This window comes from Podarcis raffonei, chromosome Z (genome assembly GCF_027172205.1).
Source record: "Podarcis raffonei isolate rPodRaf1 chromosome Z, rPodRaf1.pri, whole genome shotgun sequence".
Classification (NCBI taxonomy): Eukaryota; Metazoa; Chordata; class Lepidosauria; order Squamata; family Lacertidae; genus Podarcis; species Podarcis raffonei.
Window position 1 is genome coordinate 1,723,820 of NC_070621.1, and position 25,925 is coordinate 1,749,744.

Genomic DNA, 25,925 nt, shown 5'->3' on the forward strand with positions numbered 1-25,925 from the left:
AGTAAAACCTGACATGCTCTTATGCCTCTGGCTCTCCATTGCAAGTACCTTCCAGTTTTTATTGGAGGCCCCACCAAGCCAGAAAGCTTGAGCAGTGGATCTCTAGCCTGGTATAATAATATGAGACGCCTTGAAAAAGAGAGCGAGTGTTAGCACCTTGGCAGGGGGTTTAGGATGCCCTGGATGATCCCCTCTTGGTGTGCTTTCTTTTTCTTCTCCTGAAGTTTATTGATGGCCGCCTTGATCTTCTCAACTCCGGAGAAGGTTTCAGTGATGTCTTTGAGGAAGAGATCAACATGGGCGAATATGCTGGTAAGGAGGAACATTTGCTTGAGTTTGTGGATGCCGAGCAAAGGAGATGACCCTTCTGTTTGGACCAGAAGTGCCAGGTGGCTTCCCTAGACCTTTAGAAAGATTAGCAAGGGAAGCAAAAGAGGGTTTTCCTCAAGCTGGTCTGTGACTGCACTTTTCAAAACTTCATGCTATAGACAATTAATTAGGTTCCAGCCTGGCCAAGGTAGTGAGGTTTTAAGTTACATAAAGGCCTGGGGGACAAAACAAGAAATGAAAAGCAGAAAAAACACCAAGGAATAAATATATTTATAGCCCTTTCTCTATGCTGCTGGTGTCTTAGAAGTCAAATAATGGGGGAAATAACATATAATACCTGCTTGTATTACCAACATAGAAACAAATTTTGAAAGCCCGTGATTTAGAGATTCAGATGAAGTCAGAATGAACTCCCAAGCCTGGTCCTTGGCAGAATTTTTCTTTCGTCTCTCAGTGGATTTCAGTTTTGTGGGTCTTGTGGGTTGCCTCGTGTTCTAGTTTTGGTGCCTCTTCAAGGCTAGCCCTGTGTGGCTGGGGGCTCTTCGATGTTGGGGTGGCCAGTGCCTTTCCTTCACCTTCCTCTGGAATCAAGCCAGGGATTCACGGCCAGCCCACTGACGGGAAGCTTCAGCCAGGAGTGTTGATGCGGGGAGGGAGACACAACAACCCTCAGAGCAGCTTTCTATATTTAAACAAGACTCCTTGCTATATTTAGACATGAATAAAAAGCAGCCTCTTTCTTGCTCTTTTCTATGAAGACACATTCAGACGGAGCTGTTATCTCACTAATTGCCCTAGTTTTTATTGGGGGGGGGCAAGTGGGGAGCTAACTTAGATGCATTGTCCTTCCAAAGGAGGTTGCATCTCCAGCATAGCTGCATTGTCCTGGGGGGGGGGGTGTCTGCTGATGGCAAAATGAGTGCTGCCACTTCTCATCTGTCTGCTTGCCTCTTTGTGTCAGGTAGTGACAAGCTGTATCTCCAGTGGCTGTCAACGGTTAGGGTAAGTGTCCCCAGCAGCCCAGGTGCTCCTTATTCTGATCGTTCAGCAATTCCTGAGTCCTATGGTGACGGTGCTGAGATGTGGGCCAAAGCTAGTTAAGGCTTAAGGATGCTGCTGCACCCTCTCCCAAAGCAGGAACTCTGCTGGTGCTCCGACGCGCATGAACGACGGGTTGCCAAAATCTGTTGTTTTTGCTACCAGGTAGGGAGGCAGGAGGCGGGCACCTTTTTGGTATTTGGAGTACCGCTGTTAACTTAATTGATACAGATTAACTGCCATATGATAAATATTTATGAATAGCAGACCCCAAATAGATCCCAGGAGTTGTGGTTAAGTAGTCTCTCCCTCTCCGTATTACACACATTTAAGATAGTAATGGCAAAAGAAATAATTAGCAGAAGCAAGCTCACTGTGTTCCAAGCCCCAAACTTACTCCAAGCAGAGCAGTTTCTGTCAGGCGGCAAATGAGGACCGGGCATCCTTGATCACTCGGGGTTCTGAGACAAATAAAAGAAGCTCTGTGAAAACATCCGACGGGCTCCTCTGACATTCTCTTGGAATGCCAAATAGTGTTCCAAGAGCTGCAGAAAAAGAAGTGCTATGAATTAATAAATTAATCTTCATCATCATCACCACCCACTTCTCAAGGGCACAAATATTTGCAATATGGTTCGCTGGAATAAAGCTCACTGTTAATAGTAAATTAAAAACTAGTATTGGGCAAAGTTAATTATTAGTTTTAAAAAATAGCTGTGCCTGAGTGAGTCTTTGTGGGGGGTGGCCAGGGCTGGCAGGGAGGGTATCCGTCTTTTGTGCACGCTGGATTTTATTTATCAAAATAATACATTATGCAGCAAAAGCCAACGTGAGCTGCAAAATAAATAAAACACTAACTGGACTACTAGATTATTCTGTCTGACATATCAGAGCCTCGTGCGTCTTTCCTGGTTGTGCCTCCTGTACGTGCAGTTCGGCCCTTCTGGAAGGAGATGGATTTCTCCTGTCCCCTGTTCCGCCCTCTCAACGGTGGAAGAACGGTGGGCATAAGCAGTTTCAGACTGATGTGGGAGAAGGTACTTCACACTCAAGATACCAGATATTTTCATGTGGTGAAATAGATACACAAATAGGTTTTACAAATGGAGACTGACCCCCTCATTCTCCTGCTACAGTGATCTTTGAGAACTCAGGCATTCTTCCATGTTTAACACCATATTTGTTTGGTGCTATAGCCTCCTATATGACAAAAATTAAGTATGAACTCAATGAACTTAGAAACACGTATCTGGCTATTCAAGAAAACGTTGAAGTGTTTGCCCTGCTTCCTCCTTTAAGAAATTAAATAACCTGAGCAAAATGCCTTTTGTATTGCTCAGGTGTGTTTGCAATACTTCTTTTTAGTGTGTGTGTGCGTGTGCAGAAATTTGCATTCCTAACCAGGAGTTATGTTGGCTCTTCTGCCCCAGTAACAGTTTACCATGTTGTTCCTTTTCCTCATTGCAGAAAGGAAGTGGTGCCATTTTGAATACAGTCAAGACCAAGGCAAACCCTGCCATGAAGACAGTCTACAAGTTTGTAAGTGTCATAGAGTTGCATAGGAGGTGCAAATATATAGGGGAAGGCTGGGGGTTGCTTTTAAGCACACAGGCGGTCTGCTTGCTACACAATGTGTCCTTCGTGTGAGTCATGTAACTTGACCAAACTGGTAGGTGCATGAAACAATAGAGGGCTAAAAAGCCAGGACAGAAAGTATTTTTTGTTACTAGATTAAAAATGAAAAATCCCTCGGAAACTGCATAAAAGCTACATACTGTAGCAATAATCATTATTAGCTTTTCATCAATCAGACACTGAAATGGTTCTCAAGGTGCTGGCATAAAACTGTTGGATGAATTGTTTTTTTATGGAAGAAAAAGACTAAACAATCAGTATGAAGAGGAGAAAGTGATGCAGTGTGAATGTTCTCTCTCCTCCCCTCCCCGTGCTGCAAGCCCTGCCACCTGCTGTTAGATCTTCAGTAGGATAAGAAGCAGGAGGAGGAGGAATTTAGGGAAATGTACATGGAAGCAATGCTGTTCTAGCAGAAATTTAACAAAGGCACTGAGGATAAGTCACACATGGATACTCAGACTTTAAATTGCAACCAGAGACCAGTAAGTTCTCAAGTAAACAGTGGAGCTGGTAGGAAAAGGTTTCCAGCAAGAGCTCATCCCCCCTTCTGCCCCATAGCAGAAGGTGCGTACCAAAGTTGGCAGAGACCCGGCCTGGAGGAGAGTCTCCTCCTTTGTGCTCCTGCTTTGCCCTTGGGAGCTTTGGTGGAACTCACACTTGCCACCGTTCCTTAACCTACATTCAGCCAGTATGGATCGAAATGGATTATGAAACTGATATTCTCTCACCATCCAGAATCAAGCTCTGAGTGGTGGTGCAGAGAAGCCGGGAAGTATGCTTATAAGCCTCCCTTAGATGCGGCTAACAGTCGGGTCCTGCCCTAGTCAGGCTTCTTACCCTTACCCTTACCATGCAACACACATAAAAAAATAATTAGAGGATAGAGCAAGGAGCCTAGGCTTTAGGAGGCAGTGTATTCTCTGCAAACAAAATCTCTTTCCCCCTCATTAAATATTGTTTTTTAACCTCTTGTATCTGTATTTGTTTCTATACCCATTATGTCTTCAGTTTGGTGGACCAATTTCCCCACCCCTCCCTATTCTCAGTAATCAGAAAAGGTGGGTCTTGATGGGAGGAAATGAAGCCCAGTTGCCTCTGCAGCCAGAACAGGGTTTCTGACTTAAACTAATCTCCCTCCGCCCTTTTTTTTCTATGCAGGCAAAAGATCATGCAAAAATGGGAATAAAGGAGGTGAAAAACCGCTTGAAGCAAAAGGTACTTGAAGTTTGTATTCTTTAAAAAAAAAAAAGAGTATAAGAACTACTTGGCCAGGAAAAGCATTATGTGATCAATAGAGAGCTGTGTGGTGCTGTGTTGTTAACACACTTCAAAATGCATTACCAGCTGTCCTGGATTTTTCCTACTGTTATAAATATTCACAGACAAAAAAACCAAATACATTAAGACCTGATGTGGGATGTGTGCCCCTTGCACCAAAAAAAAGGGAGGAGGAGAGATAAGGGAAGTCAATGGAAGTGGCAGCCCCTTGCTCACGTGGAAACCATGGAACTGTTCCTTTCTTCTTCTTTCTTCCTTTCTCTTCTGTGAGAGAAGTCGAGAATCCCTGGCGCTGCATCAGTTGTTACAAATTTATTGCACACAAAAAGTTCTGTGTGGCAACGGTAGGCAAGTCTTGTGCGGATGGCGTAGGTTGCACACGCATCTGTTTAACATCCATGCAGAAATGTATGTACACTCGTGATGGCTAAACTTACAGGTCAGTTTCTGCATGCCATTTTCTATGTGGAAAACAGTTTCCATGCAAAATTGGCAATGGGTAAAGCATTCTTTCTCCTGCCAACCTAGCAGTTCGAAAGCATGTCAAAGTGCAAGTAGGTAAATAGGTACCGCTCCGGCGGGAAGGTAAACGGCGTTTCCGTGTGCTGCTCTGGTTCGCCAGAAGCGGCTTAGTCATGCTGGCCATAAGACCCGGAAGCTGTCTGCGGACAAACGCCGGCTCCCTCGGCCAGTAAAGCGAGATGAGCGCCGTAACCCCAGAGTCATCCCCGACTGGACCTAATGGTTAGGGGTCCCTTTACCTTTACCTTTAAAGCATTCTTTAGAAGCTGTGCTGGCATCCTACAACCAAGTGTGATTGTGTCTTTAATATTAGAAAGACACCATCTCTGGTGCCATTTTGCTGCCTATGGAAGGAACCTTTGGCTGGGCCTGTTGATAGTTCCATCAGCCCAGCCTGAGCTGTTTTTCCATTTGGCATCTGCAGATCCTGCCTTTGGTTTCCTTCACTAATGACGGTCTTCACTTTTGTAAGTGAAATTCTGCCTGTGTGCAAGAGACAGACAGACAGACAGACAGACAGGCTAAGGTGGGAGCCTCCCTCCCCAGCTCCCAAGACTGGGCTGGTGTTCCCCCGTCTCCTGGCCGATTTAATTTGAGGCTGCTGTGAAACTGACCTCGCTACCCCCTGCATATTTTCCAGCATTAACATGAAAAGTGTCCCAGCTTTGGCAAGGAAGAACCAAACCTTAAGCCTCACCTTTACGATCTTGGTTGCCAAATAAGGAGTGGCTTTTCTGTACGACAATGGGAGGAATTTTAAAATGCGCTGAAGACAGGAAAGCGGCTTTCTCTGACTGTGCATAGCAATGATGACCTCTCAAATATAATCAAGAGCCTGCTTTTGCCCTTGGTCTGCTCCATCTCTGGGTTTGAATTGCAAATGGGTAATGCTGGGTTGACCTCTGGAGAGGTCAGGCTGGTGTATGTAAGGTCCTCCTCTAATATGATCGCAGAGATTGAATGGAGCTCCCTTCTCATACCACCTCCGTTTGTGGTCTGGGGTTTTAAAAGCATCTGCAATCATTTCCACTGCCTCCTTATGAATGAGAGCAAAAGATTGTTAACAGAGAAAAAGCATGGCAGCTTCATTTCATGCCCAGGGACATTTTTTAAAAATAAAATAAAAGTAAAGGCAGCCTTTTTTGCCCCATTTTACAAATGGAAGAAGGTGGTCCATGTCAAGCTATCATCTTACTCTGTCTCTTTTGAAACCCGGCTCCGTAGAATTGGGCAGCGCAAGGGAAGAGCCAGGAGGAGGGAGGAGGGCACTGTTTTCTGGCCCTGCAAATGGTGAAAGGAAGGCATCAGTGGCCGGCTGCAAATGAAGCTGCTAGTTTATTTGCTAGTTCCAAGAGAAGCCTTGTCCTTCAACCCCCTGTACTTTGTGGTGCCTTTGAGATGCACCATTTCCAGGGGCCTATAATGCCACAGTACGAGGGGGGTGGAAGCTTGTTCTATGTTAGGCCGTCGTCTTGATGAGCCAAAGATTTTTAGCCCTAAAATGGATGTTCTTTGGGGAACGTGTGCCTACATGGAAGGGCAGAGAACAGTTCCTTTTTCTTCACATCTGAGCATAATACGTAATATACCTGGGGCGGGGGGAGAGGAGGAGTCTGGTCTGTGCAAAACTTCTTACTGTCCTGGAATACGAAAGGAAGAGAGGCTCAAACCTCCAGAATCAAGGATCTGGCAGAGACCCACAGAAACCCACAGAGTCAGAGGGATCTCACTGGGTCACTGCTTCAGGTGCCCACACCACCCCGGGGAGATGGGAATATTTACTGATAACTTGGCCTTCACCAAAGGTCCCAAGGCACGTTGCAGTACAATAAAACAATAAAATACAATAGACAGTAGACAATTCAAATAACAACCAACCAATAACACAATAAGCAGAAAGAAAATGATATATAACAATTTACTTTTAAAATTCCTTGGGTGGCCAATCATTTTAATTATTGTTTTGTATCGCTTTTAATGGTTTTTGTATTGCTATGCACCCCCCCTGGTATTTAAATAAATAAATAAATATAAAGCATTGCACATTCTCAAAACCCTTGATAAAAAGTTACGTAGTTGTGTGCTTTCTGAAAATCCCCAGTGTGGGAGCCCATCAACGCCTGTTTCCTTCGGCGTTCCAGAGAGAGGCTTCCCTGCAGAGGACCTTTGTAGGCATCCGGTCCATTGCTGTATTGTCCAAGTATTTGGGAAGCTGGTCTTGAATGCTCAGCTTAACTCGACATGTCAGAGCAAATATTTCTTGTAGGACCAGTGGGTTGTATCAAACCAAGTTCTAATAAGAGTAGGCCTACTGAAATTAATGTAGATAAGTCGGTTGAAATTGAGAGGAACTCAAAATCTTTTTTTGTAAACTGCTTTGAGGTTTTTTCCTACAGTATATAAGTTTTATGAAATAAATAAATAATTGTGCCCATTGATTTCAATGAGTAGAGCTAGCACTGTTTTTTAAATATTTCACCAGGAGACTGGTCTTTTTCTAAGCGTGAGGTCCCTTTCACAAATGTTCTTAGGGTCAAAGCTGCAGCTTGCTTTGGTCAGTATGGTGTTGAAAACCTCAGCCTAAGGCCAGGGAGGTGACCTGTTCAAATCAACCAGGTGGCTTTCCATGTTTTAAGAGAGTGAATCACCACCCAAGTGAATGCTTCTCCAGTGCTGTCTGGAATAAGCTTCGGTGGATGAACACTTAGTCACCTGAGCAGTTCTTTTTCCTGCTGCCACAAACAAATGCAGCTGCTTCTGTGCCCTCGTTCTCCTTTTCGGTGGCGCCTTTTCTTTGTCCTCTTCTGAACAGTTTCAGAACACTATCTCCTGTGCTGTAATGCTCATGCATACATCTCAGTCGATTTGCAGGACACACAACTAGAAGACACAGCTGGACACCCGTCTTACATGTTCTTGATGTGACTTTTCAAAGGCTGCTTAGGATCTCCAGTTGCTTTGTTCCTTGTAACTCTTCTGTGGATGAAGGGCATCTCTCTGTGTTACCTGAGCAATGGAATTGCCAAAGGAGACATATGTCTGTCCCTACCCCTTCAAAATGGAAAACCCGCCAGGACTTGTCAAGTTGAAATGAGAAGAGGTCATGGAGGTTGGTGAACCTTCACTTCTTCACCTGGGCCCTTACTTTGCAGTGCCACTCTGTGTAAAAATAGCTCAAGAGGTTTGCAAAAGGACCTCACAGAATTCTTCACCTTCTCTCACCAGGCCTTTGTTTTGCCTTCTGTGTTTGTGTACTCTTGAAATCCACCTGAGAAACTACACCCTTACAAGGGCTGTTCTCCTCCACCTGTCAAGGTGTTCCAGCAATGGCATTGACCTCTTTTTTTCTGTCTTGTTTTGCTCGTTTCTGCCAGATATGGTCTCAATCTCTTTGACAAGGTTGTGTCTCTTACATCCATGGCTCCTGCCCCCTGATGTCCACTTTGTTGTGTTCTACAAAGACAAGAGGGTATTGTACCATTCATACAAAGTTTCTGTCTAGGGGCTTCTCTTTAACAAGTTTTTAATTTCCGCTGCCACCCTTCCTGCCTGCCTTGATGGACGGTGGCTCCACCAGCTGGGTCTGAAAAGTCCTCTTGTTTTTCTGTCTGGAGCAGACAAAGCTCTTCATAAGGTCCATCTATCCTTTGTCTTGTTTGACCTGAGTGTGTTAGGTCATCCTGTGTCCAAAAGAATCATTTCTAATTGGCTATCAGCTTACATGTCTCATTATAGTGTTTGAGCAAGAGTAGAACTTGAGGGGGCATGTCAAAGGTCACTCCATCAAAGCAGCTGGCTTCGGGGTCATGTGTGCGTTCAGTACTCTCTCTATATTTACCAAGCACTGTTTCCTTGACATTGTTGCAAAGGGGTTTAAAACCGAGGATCACCAGGTTGCAGGCTTTCTTCCTCAACTGATTGTCCCAAGCTTTCAGTCTTCTCTGATCTTCTAGGAGCTCCTGCCTCCCTGTCTCTGCAAAGACTGCCCCTCAATCTTGCTTCGTCTCAACATGTTTTCATTACATGGCATGCATGCGCACACACTCACCTAACCATGAACTCAAGTCACTAGTTTAGTTCAATTTTCTTAAAGGCCAAAAGGTGTTGGCTTGTCAGTTCCCACCGTTCCTTACTAGCAATCAATTAAAGACTACTTAAAAATATTATCAGCTGTCCCGCTTTTAACTAATGGATTGATTCGTTACATTTAAATATATTTGCACATTGCAAAGCTTCAATGAAACATGATGTATGGTTGGTTTTGTTTGTTTGTCTGTTTCTTATGGTCAGTCCTGAAAGCAAGAGCTGTAATTACCTTCCTGAATATTCTCTGTTAAATCAAATGTAAGCTTGTGGATTCGTCCCTGCTTTAATTAAGCACCAGGTCCAAAATTATTCACAAAATCAGCAAGGGAGGGGCCATAGCTCACTGGTGGACCAAACTTGCTGAAGGTCTTGGATATGAGCACTGCCAGCATCTCCAGGAAGAAGGATCCTTGTGCAGGTGGTGAAAGGGACCCTTCCCTGCTTGGGACCCTGGAGAGTCACTGCTGATCAAGGGTAGACAATACTGGGTTCACCTGTCAGTGTTGTGGGAGACTCTGGGTCTAGAAGGCGCTTTGACATGGCATTTAGTTAGCTTTGGGTACAGCTTACTTAATTTTAAGAGTTTTCAAAAATCAAACTTGACATTTGCATGTGCACAAGGGAAAGGAGCCAGTGAACCAGGGTGCCCTGCAACAACTTACTGTAACAAATTGCATTATTGTAAGGAAGTTGGTGCACAGTCAACAAAGTGCCCCACAAGGAGACAGAAGCCAAGGGGGGGGGTTCATCATAGTAGAGGTCTTTCTGTAGCCAACAGAGATCTATTGCTGGCCAGTGAATGTTTAAAATATCCACCAGGGGATGCTCGGATGGGTTGGATTCAGTTCAAGCACTGGTTCTCCAAGGGCAAACATCCACAATAGGGCCTTACACTCCTGACCTGGCCATTCTCAGGCTCCCATAACATGTCAACTGCAGTTTTAAGGGGCCTCAATAGCAAACCCTCGACTTCTCTCCCCCCCCTTAATTTTATTTTATTTTCCAAAGGTACACAATATTCAGTTAGCAATAACAACACAAAATAATAGCAAAAATAAATAAACAAATAACCAGAAACAAAGACAGAAACCAAATCATACACCCATGTGGGTTCCCTCCCCCAATACTCATCATCTCTTAATCTTTAGATTCTTACTAACATTGCGTCTTTTGGTCATCCTTAATATCCTTAATATATTACCTTTTTCGTGTTCTACTTTACAAACTTAGTCTATACATACCAACATATTATCCTTAGAATATGTTTCTTCATGTAATCCTCAAAGCATTGCCATTCTGACCTTAAATTATGATTAGTCTGGTGCCTTATGGTTGCTGTTAACTTCACCAACTCTATGAATTCGCTTAAATTACATATCCAATTTTCCTTTGTGGGGATAACATTTCCTTTCCAGTTCCTTGCAAGTAGTAGTCTGGCTGCGGCTGTGGCATATAAGAATATTTTTTTCTCATCTTGTGGGATGTCCTTTCCTAAGATACCCAATAGGTACGCTTCTGGTTTTTTCTCTATAGAAATTTTTAACATCTTTTTTACGTCATTGTAGAGACATCCCCAGAATCTTTTAACTTTTTTGCAGCCCCACCATACATGTATCATAGTCCCATCCACCTCCTCACACATTCAAGCATAGATTAGATTTTAACTTACATATTTTGGCAAGTTTGGAGGGTGCCATATACCACCTATAAAACATTTTCATTTTGTTCTCTTTTATGGAATAGCTGGCGGTAAATTTTATACCCAACTTCAAAAGTCTTTCCCAGTGTTCTATCTGTATTACATGGCCGATGTCTTGGGCCCATTAGACCATTACTTCTTTTATTTATTTCTCTTTAAATTCCCATTCTAGTATCAAATCATAAGTTTTGGATAATAATTTCTTGTTGTTTTTTAATAATACTTTTTGTAATTTGGATTCTTCTTTCCCAAAACCTAATTTTTTTATCTGAATTGAAAACATTATTTAATTCATGAAATTGGAGCCAATCGGTAAGATAGTGTCTTATTTCCTCAAATGATTTTAACTTTAATTGTCCTTGATCTTCTCTTAATAAGTGAGTATATGTTGCCCAATTACTTTCCATATTTAATTTTTTTACTGCGAACGCCTCTCGCAGGGACAGCCACCATGGTGTATATGGCTCTAGTGGTGGTTGGTATCTATTTCATACCTTATACAAAGCATTTCTAAGAATATGGTTGGTAAACCCTCTGTGGACTTTTACTTTATTGCAAGCCCTCAACTTCTGGGCCTCTTCTTGAACTATCTAAAATTAACTGCTGGTAGATACTACAAAATGTTCCTCCTTATTTCCTCTTGCTTTCCCTCACAGGTAACAACCAACTTCTGCATCAGTATTAAAATAAATTTGATTAGCTTTTCCAATTCTACAATATCCTTTTTTCAGTGAGGTGACCAGAACTGTACACAGAGTGGCTGGGGCAACCTGTCAGAGGGTGGAGTACTACTACTACTTCTACTACTCCAGATGTGGTCACACCAGGCATTTATATAATGGCTCTATGATATTGGCAGTTTTATTTTCAATTCATTTCCTAGTGATCCCTAGCATGGAATTAGCTTTGTTCACACAGAGCCACTGCACACTTCCTCAATCTTTCCACTATGACCCCAAGGTCTCACACCTGGTCTGTCACCTCCACTTCAGACCCCATGAGCACATATGTGAAATTCAGGGGTTTTTTTTTTTGCTCCAACGTCCCTCACTTTGTTTTCATTGAATTGAATTTGCCATTTTCCTGCCCACTCACTCAGTTTGCAGAGGTCCATTACGATCTTTTTGTTTTAACTACTCTGAACAATTTAGTGTTATTAGAAAACTTAGCCACCTCACTGCTCGCTCTCTAGATCACAGGTCCCAGTACCAATCCTTAGGGGACTCCACTTTCTGCTTTGCAGAACTTCCCATTTATTCCTACTCTTTGCTTCCTGCATCTTAACCACAAGAGGACCTCTCCTCTTATTCCGTGGCTCTTAAGCTTACTTAGAAGTCTTTGGTGAAGTACTTTGTCAAAAGCTTTTTGAAAGTCCAGGTACACAATGTCAACCAGATCGCCTCTGTCTATATTGCTATATGCTGGGAGGTGTGAGATTCCAGAGGTTCCAGGTGCTTCGCTGGGGTTTGTGTTTCCTTTGGACATGAGACACAGCGGAGACTGTGGTGTCTTTAGGATATATGGCTTATTTACATAAGCCTGCGATGGAGGGGCTCACAGCATTAACTCTCCAAGAGGTTTCTTCTCCCATGGCCACAGCTTTGGACGCCAGCAGAAATCAGCCATGGCTCTCTGGCCCTCTGCTGCAGCTTACTGCGTTTAACAGACTGCCACCTTTTCCCTTCAGCCCACATCAAGGCCAACTGCATTCCTAAACTCTTAACTCTACTCTCCTTACCTCTCTACCCTCTGGCATACAGCTACTCCTTTGTGTCCCTTAATGGTTCCTCACCTTCCCTTTTATTCTCTTATAATGGCCCCTCTGTCAGGTGATCTCTTGAGCACAGGAAGCCAGGCTGGCTTGATTTCAACATGTTAACTCCAGTGTCTAGCACCCAGGACTTAGAAGGGAGGGTCCAGGAATTAGAAAGGGTGTTCAAGGCACCCCACAAGCTCTTAACAATATGCTCTCAAAGAATTCCAGTAGGATTGTGAGACAGGACTTTCCCTTGCAGACGCCAGCCAGGCTCTGCTCCAGCAGGTCTTGTTATTCCATTTGCTTTGTTTTGGATTGTGCAATGGTTTGTCTTTGGTGGACCGTCTTTATGTGTCTGATTAATTTTATGTATTTACTTAGGGCCACTTCATCCAAAGTTGGAATTTGGGGGATATTTTGTTATTCTGTGGCATGTGTGTTGAGTTTTTATATAACTTGTGAAAGAACAAAAGTGTGGCCGTGGCTTATATGCTAATTGGTTTCTTTTATCTATGCTTTTTTGTTGTTGTTGTTGTTGTTGCTGTTGTCATTCCTAACATCAAAACTTGTTCAGTCAGTTTTATCCCCGAGTCCTTCCTTTTTGCCCCTCGCCCTTAATCAAGAGTGTTCCTGGCCATGCAATTCACCATTTCCTACCATACAGGACGTTGCAGAGAACGGCTGCTCCACTGTGCCAGAAAACTCCCTGCCATGGACAACTCCTTCCCCACTGGCTGAACAAAGAGATCCCAGACTCCACGAGGACAGAAGGCCAATCACTGTGCACTTTGGGCAGGTACGTGGGGGAGGTCAGAATTATTTGAAGTGCATGATTCAAACACCTTGGCTTCCTTTTTGCTTTCTCTGTAGGAAGATGCACACACAGACTCATATTGGTCCCTGGGTAGCCAAGCAGTTCTGGGTCATGTGCAGCCCCGAAATCTGTTGGATCACGGGCAATCCATGTTGTGTGAAAGGGTTATTGTGTGCACAAAACCAGACTTTGCACATCGCTACAAAGACACCTGGATTTGGAGCTGTGCAGCATCTTCTGCTTCGCACAAGTGGCTTGCTTTAAAGTTGGAAGTGGCAGCTGACTCAGATCTTAAGCCCTCACAAGGCTTGCATACCATGCCCCTGTCTGTGTTCCTCTTGCTCATACTTCTGAGGATCTCTTGCCATGTATTAACCTGGAAAGGGGAAGCATCCTGCCGGTTCCATTGCGGAGGCGACAGCTTTTTCCTTCCCTGTGACTCCGTTTAAGGTATCTTCTGTTATCTAGCCCAATTATTAGTGTCAGCAGCGAGCGGCTTATTATAATAGGCACTTCGGCACACTTTGAACAGGAAAAGCAATGAACTGTGGTTGGAAAATCAATTAATGGTTCTTTAATAGCATATTTCTGTATTGAGTCTGGTGCTCTGTAGGCTGGTTATTTTTATTATGGCCCTGGCAATATATTTGTGAAACTTAGCCGGGATTGGAGTGGCTAATAATTAGAAAAACGTATACAAAACTACTGAGATCAACTTTCCAGCTTTCGCCTTGGTGGGGGTGGGGGGGTGGGAGAGAAGTGTGATGGGTTCACTTTTTGTTGTCACAAGATTTGTTGGCCCCAGTTTTAATTTTAATCTAATCTTCCCTACTAGTCTGTGAAGTTTAAATATTAAAGGGCAGGTGTGAATTAATACCTGATTTCTCCAAGTGTCCATGTGACGGTAGGTATAATTATACTGAATACTGAAATAGCACTATTATTTTTAAATGCTTTAATGCTTTTTAAACAACAGTAGTGTTGGATGCCACATTAAGGCACCAAATGTTTTCATTTAAATGCACACACAGGTTTGAAAACTCATGTCTCCTTATGCATAAGATGCAATCATTCACTGGTGTATCTTTATAATGGCTGCTTTTATGCAAACCTGACTCACTCTCTAACATACACACATGGAGAGAGACATGTATATTTAGAACAGGGCTTCAGAGCCTCCTAATGAAATTTCTGTATTTGCCCAGCTATTGGAGTATTTTTCTCTGCGTGAGTGAATGGGTTTGAGATCAGTTGCTCTTGTGTTGCAGAAATGTATCTCCCTTCCACTTTGTTTATCATTACAGGATTGCTTCGTTTTACTTTCTTGCACTTATTTCCTTCCTTCTGTCATAGAACCCAAGGCAGCAAACATGTAGTTCCCAGGCAGTCACCCCTTTCAGGCACTGACCAGGCTCAGACATGATGGTGGTGGCCTCGTGTGTGTGCCAGGGGACGCTGAGAGCTTTTGGGCTGGTGCTCCAACAGCTCCTTTTTTATTCTAACGAATAGCAATGTCCCTCTTCTCCACTCATCATTAGAAGACAACTACTTTTCAAAGAACACCAAGCAAAGTCATTTTGTGTCTGGGATATTGCACACAAAGGATTTACATGGGGAGCAGAAAATCTGTGTGCTGCTGCTGTTAGCAGGGTGGGTTAATAAGGCAGAATGAGATTGTTCCAAAATGATGGTAGTTTTTACAGTAACTCTCCACTCCCACTTTCTTTGCCTTTGTTTGTTCCGCTGGTTTGGGTCTCTCCTCAAGAGAAACACATTAACGACCGTCCTTACATTGCAGACGCCACATTCTGCCAAACCTTTGCCCACATTTATAGCTTGGTGATAATTCGGATTAAAAGCTGTCAAAGCATTTTTCCTGAGAAGCGATGGGTTTTAGTGTGGAGATGTGAGTAGAAACCCCAGTATTATTATTATATTAAGTTTAATGTTGCATTTTAAGTGCCTCATACAGATAATTAAAAAGGAGTGAAAATCCAGGTGAAGTTGGAGCGGTTTGCACATTCCCAGAACGAGAGGAAGATGTGAAAGAGGGGTGTTCGCTTCCTCAGTTATTCCTTGCTACCCATGTCTGTTCTCATCCTGACATCCTTTATTCAGAAAATGCATTCATGTTGGTGAGGGTCAAGCGCCTCCTCCCCAATCTTTTTATTATTATTTGTTATTCTTATAAACCACCTTTTCCTCCAGAGGAGCTCGAGGTGGGGCACATGGTGCTTCCCCTCCTGGTTTTACCCTTGGAACAGCATCCTTGTGAGGCAAGCTGGGCTGAGAGACAAGGATTGGCCCAAGGCCACCCAGAGAACTTCAGTGGCCAAGCGAGGATTCAAACCCTGGTCTCCCAAGTCCTGTTCCAACACTCTTCACCACAACACCACCCTGGCTGTGTTACATATCAGTAGCGCAGGCTGGCTTGCTGTGGCTGTGGCAGCTCCTCAGCCCACCAGGCCCAGCAAGACGCCTTAATTGAGATGTGCTGTCAGAGTGACAAACACATTTGCATACAGTCTATTTATTTTTCTGGGAGACGTCTGCTGGCTGCTGTGGGTTGAAATCCTTAATCAGCTTGCTGAAAGTGAGCCGGCAGCTCGGCTCTCCCTGTCCTACGCCACCAAGCAAGCGGGCCTTTTCTTCATTAAGTGACAGATTAGCTGAAGGGGAGGAGGGACAGGGCTAGCGAGCCAACGGCAACATTTAATTTTAACTCATTAGGGCTTGCCTGGCTGTAGCTGGCAGCAGCCGGTGGTGTGCGTCTTGTGCCCCTTGTCATCATTCTTCTGGCAAAGAGGCCCAAGTGCAGCTTAGATGACCAGGCAGCTTCATGGCGACCTGGGCTACGTCTTGCTCTGTCCAGCTGGAGGCTTTCTTCTGTGTGCCATCGGAGCATTTCTGGCTCTGCAGTTGTTTCGCAGCAGATTCTCAGGCAGCCTGGGAAAACAAGGTCACCAAAGCATTACTCTTCCTGCAAAAAGCAGGACAGGCTGTTTGGGAGTGGAATGGGATGCCTCAGAAGGTGACGGATGTTTTGAAACAGAGGTCGGGTGGCCATCTGCCCAAGATTCTTTAGCTGTGATTCCTGCATTTCCATGGGTTAGGCTACATTACCTCTGAGGGATCTCTTCAAACCCTGCAATTCTATTGATTCTAAGCTAGCTAAGCCCCTATCTTGAGAATTGCAGCCGTTAGGCTGTGTGGAGAGAACCCTGTTTGCTGCCTTTGCTCAGTTCCAGAGCTTGAAACCTTGCTCTCTTTGGGAGTGGGGACGGCTGCAGTTCCTGTCGCTTTGCACCATGTGGCTAAGGGACAAGGCAGGGAATTGGTGGTATTTAGAATCTTTTGAGCGTTTTAAATCTGAAGCAGCCAAACCTGCAACGTTCTCTTGCCTGTTTATGGAGCTTTGAGTTCAAGATCAAGGAGCTAGAAGTGCTGCGCGTGTCTAGACCAGTTCTTAATTTCCATTATTGCTCAAGTTGCAACCTTTAGCTGGCGGTTCTGACTTCCATACCCTGGTCTCTTGACCACTGCAGGAAGTGTCCCTAGAGGGATGCCGTACAGAATGTAGCATGAAACAGTTTCACAGCTGTGCCACTCTGCGGCTGGGTCATAACTGGCTGATGGGAGGAAAAAGTAATCTGTTTCCATTTTGAGATAATTTTTTTTCTACTTTTGAAGCTGTTTGTCAAACAGTTTTCCTTCTCCAGTGTAATAGTACACATGCGTGCTGCTCAGTCCTTATCCCCCAGTGAGTGGGAGAGAAAGGATGTAATCCCTAGAGGAACCCCTCTAGTTACGTGGCAAAAATGCATCTGAAAGTGAAATCTTGCTGCAGAACGTGCTAAAGAGGAGCCCATCGTGACATGTTTGGTGCAAACCTGTGAAGCTCCACCAAGCCTCTGCCACAGAAATGAGGGGGAGGAGAAGTTTTTGCCATCAGTCGCACTCTTGTTACAGCCTTAAGCCATGCCTGTGACATGCCTGACCCATCGGGAAGCCTAAGGAAGATGTGCCTGGATTCTCAGTGGAAGCCTTGCTCTTCCAGAGAGTACAGGAAGCGGTGCTTATCCCTCTTCCCCTGAACAGTTCACTCGCTTGAAGAAAGTACAGCCTGGGGAGGGACAGAGCTCTGCAGGCTATTGCCTCCTTGTGGGAAGGCTGCTCTGCAGTTCTCAGCTGGTAGCCTGTTGCTTTGAGAAGATTGGGAGGTTGGGGGGATGAGGAGGGAAACAAGGAAGGACAGCCAGATACATTTGCAAAATGCAAAACTTGGTCATTGAGGCCAGCAGTGAGTGGTAGAGTGAGGCTCACTTGACCCCAGCCAAGTTGCTTTCCTTATGCACACACGCATAACACAGTGGAACAGTGATCATCACAGCAATCTTCTGCCTCTAGTAAATTGGGCAGACGGTTGGCTTGCTGATGGGTCTCTGCCCAAACCCCTCTGAACTTCCATACTCTTGTGCTAACACAACCAAGAGCTCAGCAAGCTGGCATGTTTCCGGAATGATAGTTTTATATATATGACTCCATCTGCAGGAGAGGAGAGACTGTTCTGTTCCTCCCAAGATAATCAAGCTCATGTCTGTTGGTATTCATCTTAAATCAGCTGGTCTGCCTTGGGTTTTGTAGACGTGTATTCCAGCATTGAGCCCGGCAACCAGCAGCTCCCCATGAGAAGCTGCAAGAATGACCAGTTTTAAAAAGAAGAAAAGGCGAGGAAGTTTAAAAACCTGGTGTGGCTTTTTGTCTTTTGCTTAATGCACAATTGGTGAATTTTCCTTGTTTTAAATGAGAAATATATGCAGTTAGCTCTCTGCTGACAGTGTCCTTGAGGATTTGACAGTGAAATTTTCCAGCATTTGCTCTTCGTTAGGATCCTGGCGGTGTCTAACAAGGCAGCCGAACTGCTGGTACCTTCGACTCCTGTTTGTTCTCCGAGGGCTTGGGGGCTGCTGCAGTAAGCACATCGACCGGGGCTGATCATTACAAGGGCGTACGCCACCATGAATAAAAATGTCACACATACTCCCCCCGTCTCACAGCAGTACAAAATGTCAGCCCTGTCAAACACACATTGCAGGGAGCACTGAGCAGTCGGTACAAATTGGAAAGCCGAATATTCCCCCGGCTTCCTGATATTCTTCATTTGAAGCAGAAGAAAAACAGTTGTTAACCTATTAGCTGTGTGATTTTAAACTCTGCTGAAGCCAGAGATGGACAGGTTTTCTGGGCACGCTGGGCTGAATGTGTTCCAGGTTTTGTGGAGCTGACCTCTCCCTTGTTGTTTTTGTGTCTTTGAGGGGAGCCCACAATGACTTTCTTGTGGACGTCTGCTGGTTCTTGGTGGCATTTCAGCTGTCACGCTTCAGGAACTTGGAAAGACTTTCTGAGCAATTTCCCCCTCTTGTCCCCTCCCCCACCCTGCCAAAAATGAATTGAGCTCATGCTCTAGACAAGCGTCTGGGGAAACAGTTTGCTTGTTTGTTAGTTGCATTTATATCCCACCTTCTTCTCCAAGTGGCGCCCATGGTTTTCCCCATCCTCTTTGACTCTCCACAGCAGCCCTGTGAGGTAGGCTAGGCTGAGATATGCGATCCCTTGCTCAGGGTCACCCGGTGACCTTCAGGGTAGTGGGGGGGATTTGAACCCTGGTCTCTTCCAGCTCCTACCCCAGAACTCTTAACCTTATGCAGCAGTGTATATTGAAGGAGCAGAAGGCACAGCAATGCTTTTAATTAAGTAACCAGTATTTACTTATTTCCATTATTTATATGCTGCTCACTAACTGTTTTTTTCTGGGTGGTTTAGAACAATAAAACATACAGATCATTAATCAATAAAAAAGCAACATGAAATTTCAGCAGCAGCAAACAAAACCGTATAATAATGTGTGCAACACCACTAAAAGTTGCTGGAAAGGGAGTACAGTGAAGGTGCCAGGCAAGCTTCCCTGGGGAGGGCATTCCATGTCTGGGGAGGCCACAACTGGAAAGTTGGACTTTCAGGCTGATTCTGTAAGACTGCCCCAAAGGCATTGACATTCTAAATAAATAAGTAAATTCCAACCACAACAGCAAGACCTTTAAGAGGCTGCAGGGCCTTGGTAAACAAGGAGGTCATGATCTAAGCCAGGCTTGGGGGGCGGGGAATATGGGGATCCGTGGCAGGCACAAATAAGGCTGCACAGTGCATCCATACAGTGTGCTTTTATATCCCATCGGCCATGACTTGGAATCCAGCCAATTCACTGTTTTGCCTTTGACTTTTCTTCAGAATCTGACATATGTCACAAACCCAGACTTTTCCATGGCTTTCGGGGGGGGGTATCCAATTTGTGGTTCTGATGGGAAGGTCTTGCCCATCTGCTTTGCAGGTGTTTGCTGTTGGCTTGGAACTGTACAGCTTTTATCACTACCTGACTGATGACAACTTTTGGTGATACTTGTATTACCTAAAATAGGATGCTTTTCCTCTCATCTTTTCACCACTTTTAAATTTCAAATAGGAAGCAGCATGAGGTTATCCAAAAAAGAATGTTTCCACTTGAGAGAAGTGAAGAAGTAAGAATTCTGTGGACAGCTGAAAACATGATTGATATGTGCTGCCTTCCATTGTTTTTCAATATTTGCTTTTGAGGACGTAAAAAGAGCCCTGCTGGGTCATAATAATAATAATAATAATAATAATAATAATAATAATAATAATTTATTTATACTCCGCCCATCTGGCTGGATTTCCCCAGCCACAGCCACTCTGGGCGGCTTCCAACAGAAGGTTAAAAATACATTAAAACATCAGTTATTAAAAGCGTCCCTAAACAGGACTACCTTCAGATGTCTTCTAAAAGTCAGATAGTTGTTTATTTCCTTGACATCTGATGGGAGGGCATTCCACAGGGCGAGCGCCACTACCGAGAAGGCCCTTTGCCTGGTTCCCTGTAGTTAGGTGAAAGGCCTAACTGGTTCAACATCCTGTTTCCCATATTGTCACGCAGATGCCTCCCACTGCCTGCCCCCGTCCCCCAGAAACAGTACTTCTGTCTTGTTGGGATTCAACCTCAATCTGTTAACCACCATCCACCCAAGTGTTGAGAGAGAGGGGGGGAACCTCTGTTTTCTCCACAGTTTATATGTTATTTTATGGAACCCTGTTAGTCACTGTTATTCTGCATTAGGAAGCCCCAGCCGTTGTCCTCAAAGTTGCCATTGATGGGTGGGCGGAAGCCCTCTGCTGATAATCATCATCATCATCATCATCATCATACCCCGCCCTCCCCAGCCAAGGCCAGGCTCAGGGCGGCTAACAACCAATAATAAAAATGAGTTGAATGTATACAACTTAAAAACAAGATTAAAATACAACATTAAAACGTTAAAACAATTAAAATGCAGCCTCATCACAGGAGGAGAAAGGAAAAAGAAAGAGGGGGAGGGAATTAAATTGGCTCCAAGCCAAAGGCCAGGCGGAACAACTCTGTCTTACAGGCCCTGCGGAAAGAAATCAGATCCCGCAGGGCCCTGGTCTCATGAGGCAGAGCGTTCCACCAGGCCGGGGCCAGTGTTGAAAAGGCCCTGCCTCTGGTTGAGGGTAATCTGACTTCCTTAGATTTATTCACTGGTAGCAGTGAATAAAAGCAGGAGCTGCCTGGAGAAGACCCCCGCCCATCAGGAGAGCTCAGAGCACTCTGCTGTGTTTCTTGTCTATAGTGCAGGTTACAAATATGATAACATACGGTGGCAGGGGGTTGTCCTTTGCTGATACAGGGTAGTGATGAGGAACATGTGGCTCTCCAGATGTTTCTGGACTCCAGCTCCTGTTGAGGATGCTGTCTGGGGCTGATGAGAGCTGGAGTCCAGCCTTCTCTCTGGGACCACAGGCGAGCTCTTCTTTTTACAAGAAAGGAGGATAGGAAGCCAACATCCTACCTGGGGCTTTTCGAGATCAAAGGCAGTGTCTTCAGACCCTGGAGAAGTGGTGTGAAATCCACGCCATCACCATCTCTGGGCTCAGGCCAAGGCTCCTGCCCAATGCCCTCGCAGCGGGCGCATGCAGAGTGCATCGCGGCAGCCATCCGGAGAGCCGGGAAGCATTCCGCCCCACCTCCCTTGCGGAGACCCCACTGCCTGTTCCTTTGACAGCAGGCCTGTGACAGTAATTTAGCTGCCTTCAGCAGCACCAGCATGGACATCCACAGCCTCATCTATGTAGCACAGGTAATTAGGCTGATGTTCCACCACAGCTTCCACTTCTGACCTTTTGGAAACAATGTGTTTTGCTGCATCAACAAATTAACTGCAAATCGGATGCTGGTTTTAGTAAATATAATTTTCACGTCCTTTGAATATGTGTTTGCAGTATGACGGGGGGGGGGGGGCTCCTGAACTTGAAAAGAGAAAGCGCTGTGGGAGTGGGTGGGTGGGTGGGTGTCCTTCTGCTGCCCCCTTGTTACTTGTCTTGCCAGAAAAACGAGGGCCTTCCTCACAGGCCACCTCCATTCCAGCCGTGGCCATGACTGGAATGTTTCAAATGCGGGGAGAATGAGATGCGTCCCCTGTGGCCAGTCCTACATGTAGGCAGGAGGGGGAAATATCCCATGCAATTGCATCGTGCAAGTGGGAGTTTGGTGCTGAGTATCACAGGCCATGCCCAGAGGATCTCTGGTCTTCTTTCATAATTTAAAAAAGCAAGCTTCTAGCCCTTAACTTTTCATAGAGGCTGGAGAGAGTCTGGGCACTGCAGGATTCCCCAGGGGCTGCCATGTGCAGCTCTTTGCATTTCCTCATGACAAGGGGGGGTGAAATCTTATCAGTTTTCCTTGGAGTACAGCGTTTTTGGTTTTGCTAACCGTTCTGCAGACCCCTGCATAGAGCAGAGCACAGGGGTGCAGTGAAGGTTTTAGTCTTTCTGCTCCTTTATAGAGCTGGGTTCCCCAACCTGGTGCCCTCCAGCTGTTTTGTACTGCAATTGGGGCTGATGGAAGTTGTAGCTGAACAAAGCTGGATGGCACCAGGTTGGGCAAGACGCAGCCAGATTCTCCACATTTCAAGGGTTGCGAAAGCACCACACTTCTAAATGGCGTTCACAGTGGCTGCAGTGCTGTATTTTGGCCTGTGTATGTGTTATAAATCTTGAAAGATATAATATAATGCATGGTTTTCCCAGAATGTAAGAGCAGCTGTACTGGGTCAGACCGAAAGTCAGTCCAGTCTAGCGCCCTTCTTCCTACAGTGTCCAACTGGATGCCTCCTCTGAGAAGCAAGCAGGGCAGAAGGGCAACAGCCCTCCCCTGATGCCTCTCTCCTCACCCCTCCAAACAGCTGGCATTCAGGTAGACTGCCTCTGAACAAGGATGCTCCATTGAGGAGTCACATCCAGTATCCATTGATAGACCACTACCACTGCCTCCGTGACTTTGTCTAATCCCCCAAAAGGGCTCCTGAAATGGACTAGAGATGGTTCCTCACCCCATTTACTCGCACCTGCCCTGTAGTGGTGTTAGACCTGTCAGCTGCAAAAAGCTTTGGGGGTGCATCTCAAGAGGGCCTTAAGGCACTGCGTATTTAGCATGCAGCGATGTCCAGTGTGCTTTGTATTTGCTGATGACTGAAGTTTCCGCTTTGATGCCACAGCTAAGCACCCGACCAGCAAGACCACCTCCTCCCAAGATCCACCGCTCCTCCAGGCCCGTGAGTAGCCGGCCGTTCTTCCTTTCTGCTGCCACCTTTAACCCTGCGCTCTCCATAGTCTTACTAAATCCTGCTTGGTGGGCCTTGCCAAGCCCAAAAGGGAACCGCTGCCCTTTCGTTGGTAGACTTAAGTCTAAAGGTCTTCCTTTTGCTCTGCTTGTCTTCAGCAGGGTCTCTGCTGCTCTGGTGACACCTTTCTCTCACTTTCAGCTCCTCTAGGCTCCGCATGCAGTTTTAGCTAGTGAGCTTTTGACGACTTGCATCGGCCTCTAAATTTGGACCCTAGGTTTGCAAACATCCTCAGCACTCTGGATCTGTGCCCTCCATGTGTTCTGGAAGAAAACAAAGGCAGTCACAGAATCACAGAAATGCTAAATGAAGATCAGGTTAATTTTTCCTTTCAGTAATCTGCATATAACTGGAAACAAGTAGCTTTTCAAGCAGAGGACCTTGCAGTGTACTGTCATTCGGCGCAGGATCTACATTAAGGAAATGCTGGTCCCGTCTTAGCAGCATTTCATTCTCCTTCATATGTCCTCATTGCCAGATACCTGCGAAGATGTGGCATTGATTCTAGGACTCTTCCTCCTTGCCCAAAGAAGGAGGTTGGTGCCTTGTGTGGAAGAGTGGTTAGCATGTTGGACTTGGGTTTGGTGAGACCACATCCCTGGTCAGCAGTGAAGTTTAGTAAGCTAAAAAGGATCCTGTGTTGGGCAGGATCTGCCCCCCAGGCCCCCTGGCCCTGACAAACGCCATTCCAGCAGATGACGCCATTGCTCCTGCTGTGAAAAACACACCTTGACTGCCCACCCCAACATCCCTGCACCACAGTTGGTGTCATCTAGGCCGCTCTCCTTGCAGTCTTTGGATTTTTGACCTGGCAACCCTCATTTTACCAGAGAACCCTGTTTTCTTTAATCCAATTTCTTCCATGAAAGTGAGATCAAAGAAACCAAGGGCAAGTTTCCAAACTGTCTTGCTAAAACTGAATAAGGGAATTTTGCTGCTGTTGCTGCTTCAGATTCCTGCTCCTGTTAGTTGGCAGCCAGGTCGGGTGTGCCATTTGCTCTAAACTTCCAGTGCATGTTTTCTGAGTTTAGTTCCGGTCGTGCATGTCTTTGCAGTGGGTGTTCAGCTCAGCACGTCATTGTTATGGATTTATGCATTGATAATTTCCCTTCCTACATGTGTCAAAGGTGGTGCTGATTGCTTCTGCCTCTGTTGTTCAGAGCCCTTGATGCTGGAGACCCTTGAGGATTTGTTGAGATTCATTACCTAGGAAATAAACTTTCTCTGTGTGTTTTATCACCCTATAGCTAAAAGCTTTGGGTCATGTTCCCCTTGTTCTCCTCCCAGCAGGCCCTTGCAGCAAGAGTTTACACAGACAAAATACTGCTGAGCAACCTTGCTCCAAGCTGCCTGGTCTTGACATCAAAGCCCATTTTGCCAAGGGTGTTTGATCTCTCAGCTGCAATGCCTTAGTTATCCTCTGAGATATTGTCACCCGTCTGTGTGCCAAACATGGTGGATTAGAGGGCTGGGAGTTAACCGCAGAAAGGTGCCATAATAGCTGGTTGTTCCTAGATGGGAAGCTTTATCGCAGGACATGTCGGAAGGGACATCCCTGCACAGCATTCCAATTTCTCACAACTTGGGAGACTTTGGTTACACAGAACCAACTTGGAGGAAAACTGTTGATGCTCCCAAGTGATTCTTGGGAGCTTCACAGATGGTTTCATGCAGTCAGAGTCTCTCAGATCATGTTGCTACTCGCAGGACTCCTCTCTGCAAAAAGTAGTCCCAGGATTTCAGGCCCAAGCTCACAGTGGCATCTGCTTTGAAAACAGTCTGCAAAGTCTCTCCATTTCCGTGCATGTGTTTTAAAAAGTCACATTCTCCCCGGTGAAGATCATTTACTAGAAATGTGTCAGGGATCCCTCCCTTTGAATAAATCATATGTTTCTATACCCAGGCTTGCCAGCCTGTGGTCTTCCAGATACTGTCTTCCAACAATACCCATTATCCCTGACTGCTGACCATGGCTGGGGCTGATGAGAATTGGAGTCCAATACCATTTGGAGGGCCACAAGTTCCCCACTGTTGGTTTTAGGCTTCAAGCTCAATGCCAGCACTGTGAACTGGACTGGTAGGAAAGCTTCGTTCGGCCCCAGCTGAAGTTTCCAAATGCACAGAGCACATTGCAGTAATCTAATCGAGCTGTGGCAGTGGCCAGATCCCATTTGCGGCACTATGGAGGTTTGTGGAGGACAAACCTAGTGCTGTGTGCTGCTTCTCATCCACCCTGCAACGCTCCTATCCAGATTCTTTGTTGCTTGGAGCGCTTCATGGCAGCTGGGTTCAGGAAGTGACATCTGCACAGAATCCACGTGGGGCAGCCTTTACTAGCCTGGTGCCCGCCAGCTGCATCATGGCTTCTGTGGCCGGGGCAGATAGGAGTTACTGGTCCAAAACATCATGAGGGAAGCCCGCTGTCTGCTGCCTCGGAATACCTCATCCTTCAGTTCCTAAGGGCTGACCAACAAACTACACCTTCCTTTTCTTTCTTCCCTGCAGCAACTCGTAGAATAAAAACCTGGTTCCAGAACCCTGATCCATTTTACGCCTCCAGTACTCTTTCCCTAAGAACCTGTGTGTGTGTGTGTGTGTGTGAGAGAGAGAGAGAGAGAGAGAGAGAGAGAGAGAGAGAGTGAGTTGCTCAAGGAAGGCAGATTCCTCATGTGTCATAAAGGTCAGCTGATGCCCCCAGGTAGGCAGAAATTCCTGTAAACTGCCCATTCAGCCCTCACATGATTGGCCTTTGCCCTCCACATTGTTGCACAGGCGCATGGCACTTTTGCACTCAGTGCGCATTTAACCCTGTTCTTTGGTAGCGTCTGAAATCCTGCTGTGATTTGGCCCTTCTCCCAACCCCTCTCCCCCATAATAGTCCTCTCAGGAGCCAACACAATCCTCTTTAGCATCCCTCCCCTGGCGCTGTGGAGCTGCCTTTGCTGGCAAGAACGGGCTGCGTTCCCCACCCCAAGAGGGCTGCCCCTAAGGTGAAAG

The 25,925-nt window shown here is 45.6% G+C and overlaps 1 protein-coding gene across 6 annotated transcripts in view; it reads left to right on the forward strand.

The window, feature by feature from the left end:
• The window catches only part of DENND1A (DENN domain containing 1A), a 260,719-nt gene that overhangs the window by 212,691 nt on the left and 22,103 nt on the right, over nucleotides 1–25,925 (forward strand). For 3 of the 6 annotated variants that reach the window (XM_053373721.1, XM_053373722.1, XM_053373725.1), the window contains 5 exons: nucleotides 225–312; nucleotides 1,292–1,332; nucleotides 2,836–2,907; nucleotides 4,162–4,218; nucleotides 13,009–13,140. The exons of 1 other annotated variant lie outside the window; for it this stretch is intronic. In XM_053373721.1, the coding sequence (XP_053229696.1) occupies nucleotides 225–312; nucleotides 1,292–1,332; nucleotides 2,836–2,907; nucleotides 4,162–4,218; nucleotides 13,009–13,140 (390 nt within the window). The remainder of the gene's footprint in view (nucleotides 1–224; nucleotides 313–1,291; nucleotides 1,333–2,835; nucleotides 2,908–4,161; nucleotides 4,219–13,008; nucleotides 13,141–25,925) is intronic. 2 more of the 6 variants (XR_008328483.1, XM_053373724.1) reach the window with 2 other exon arrangements.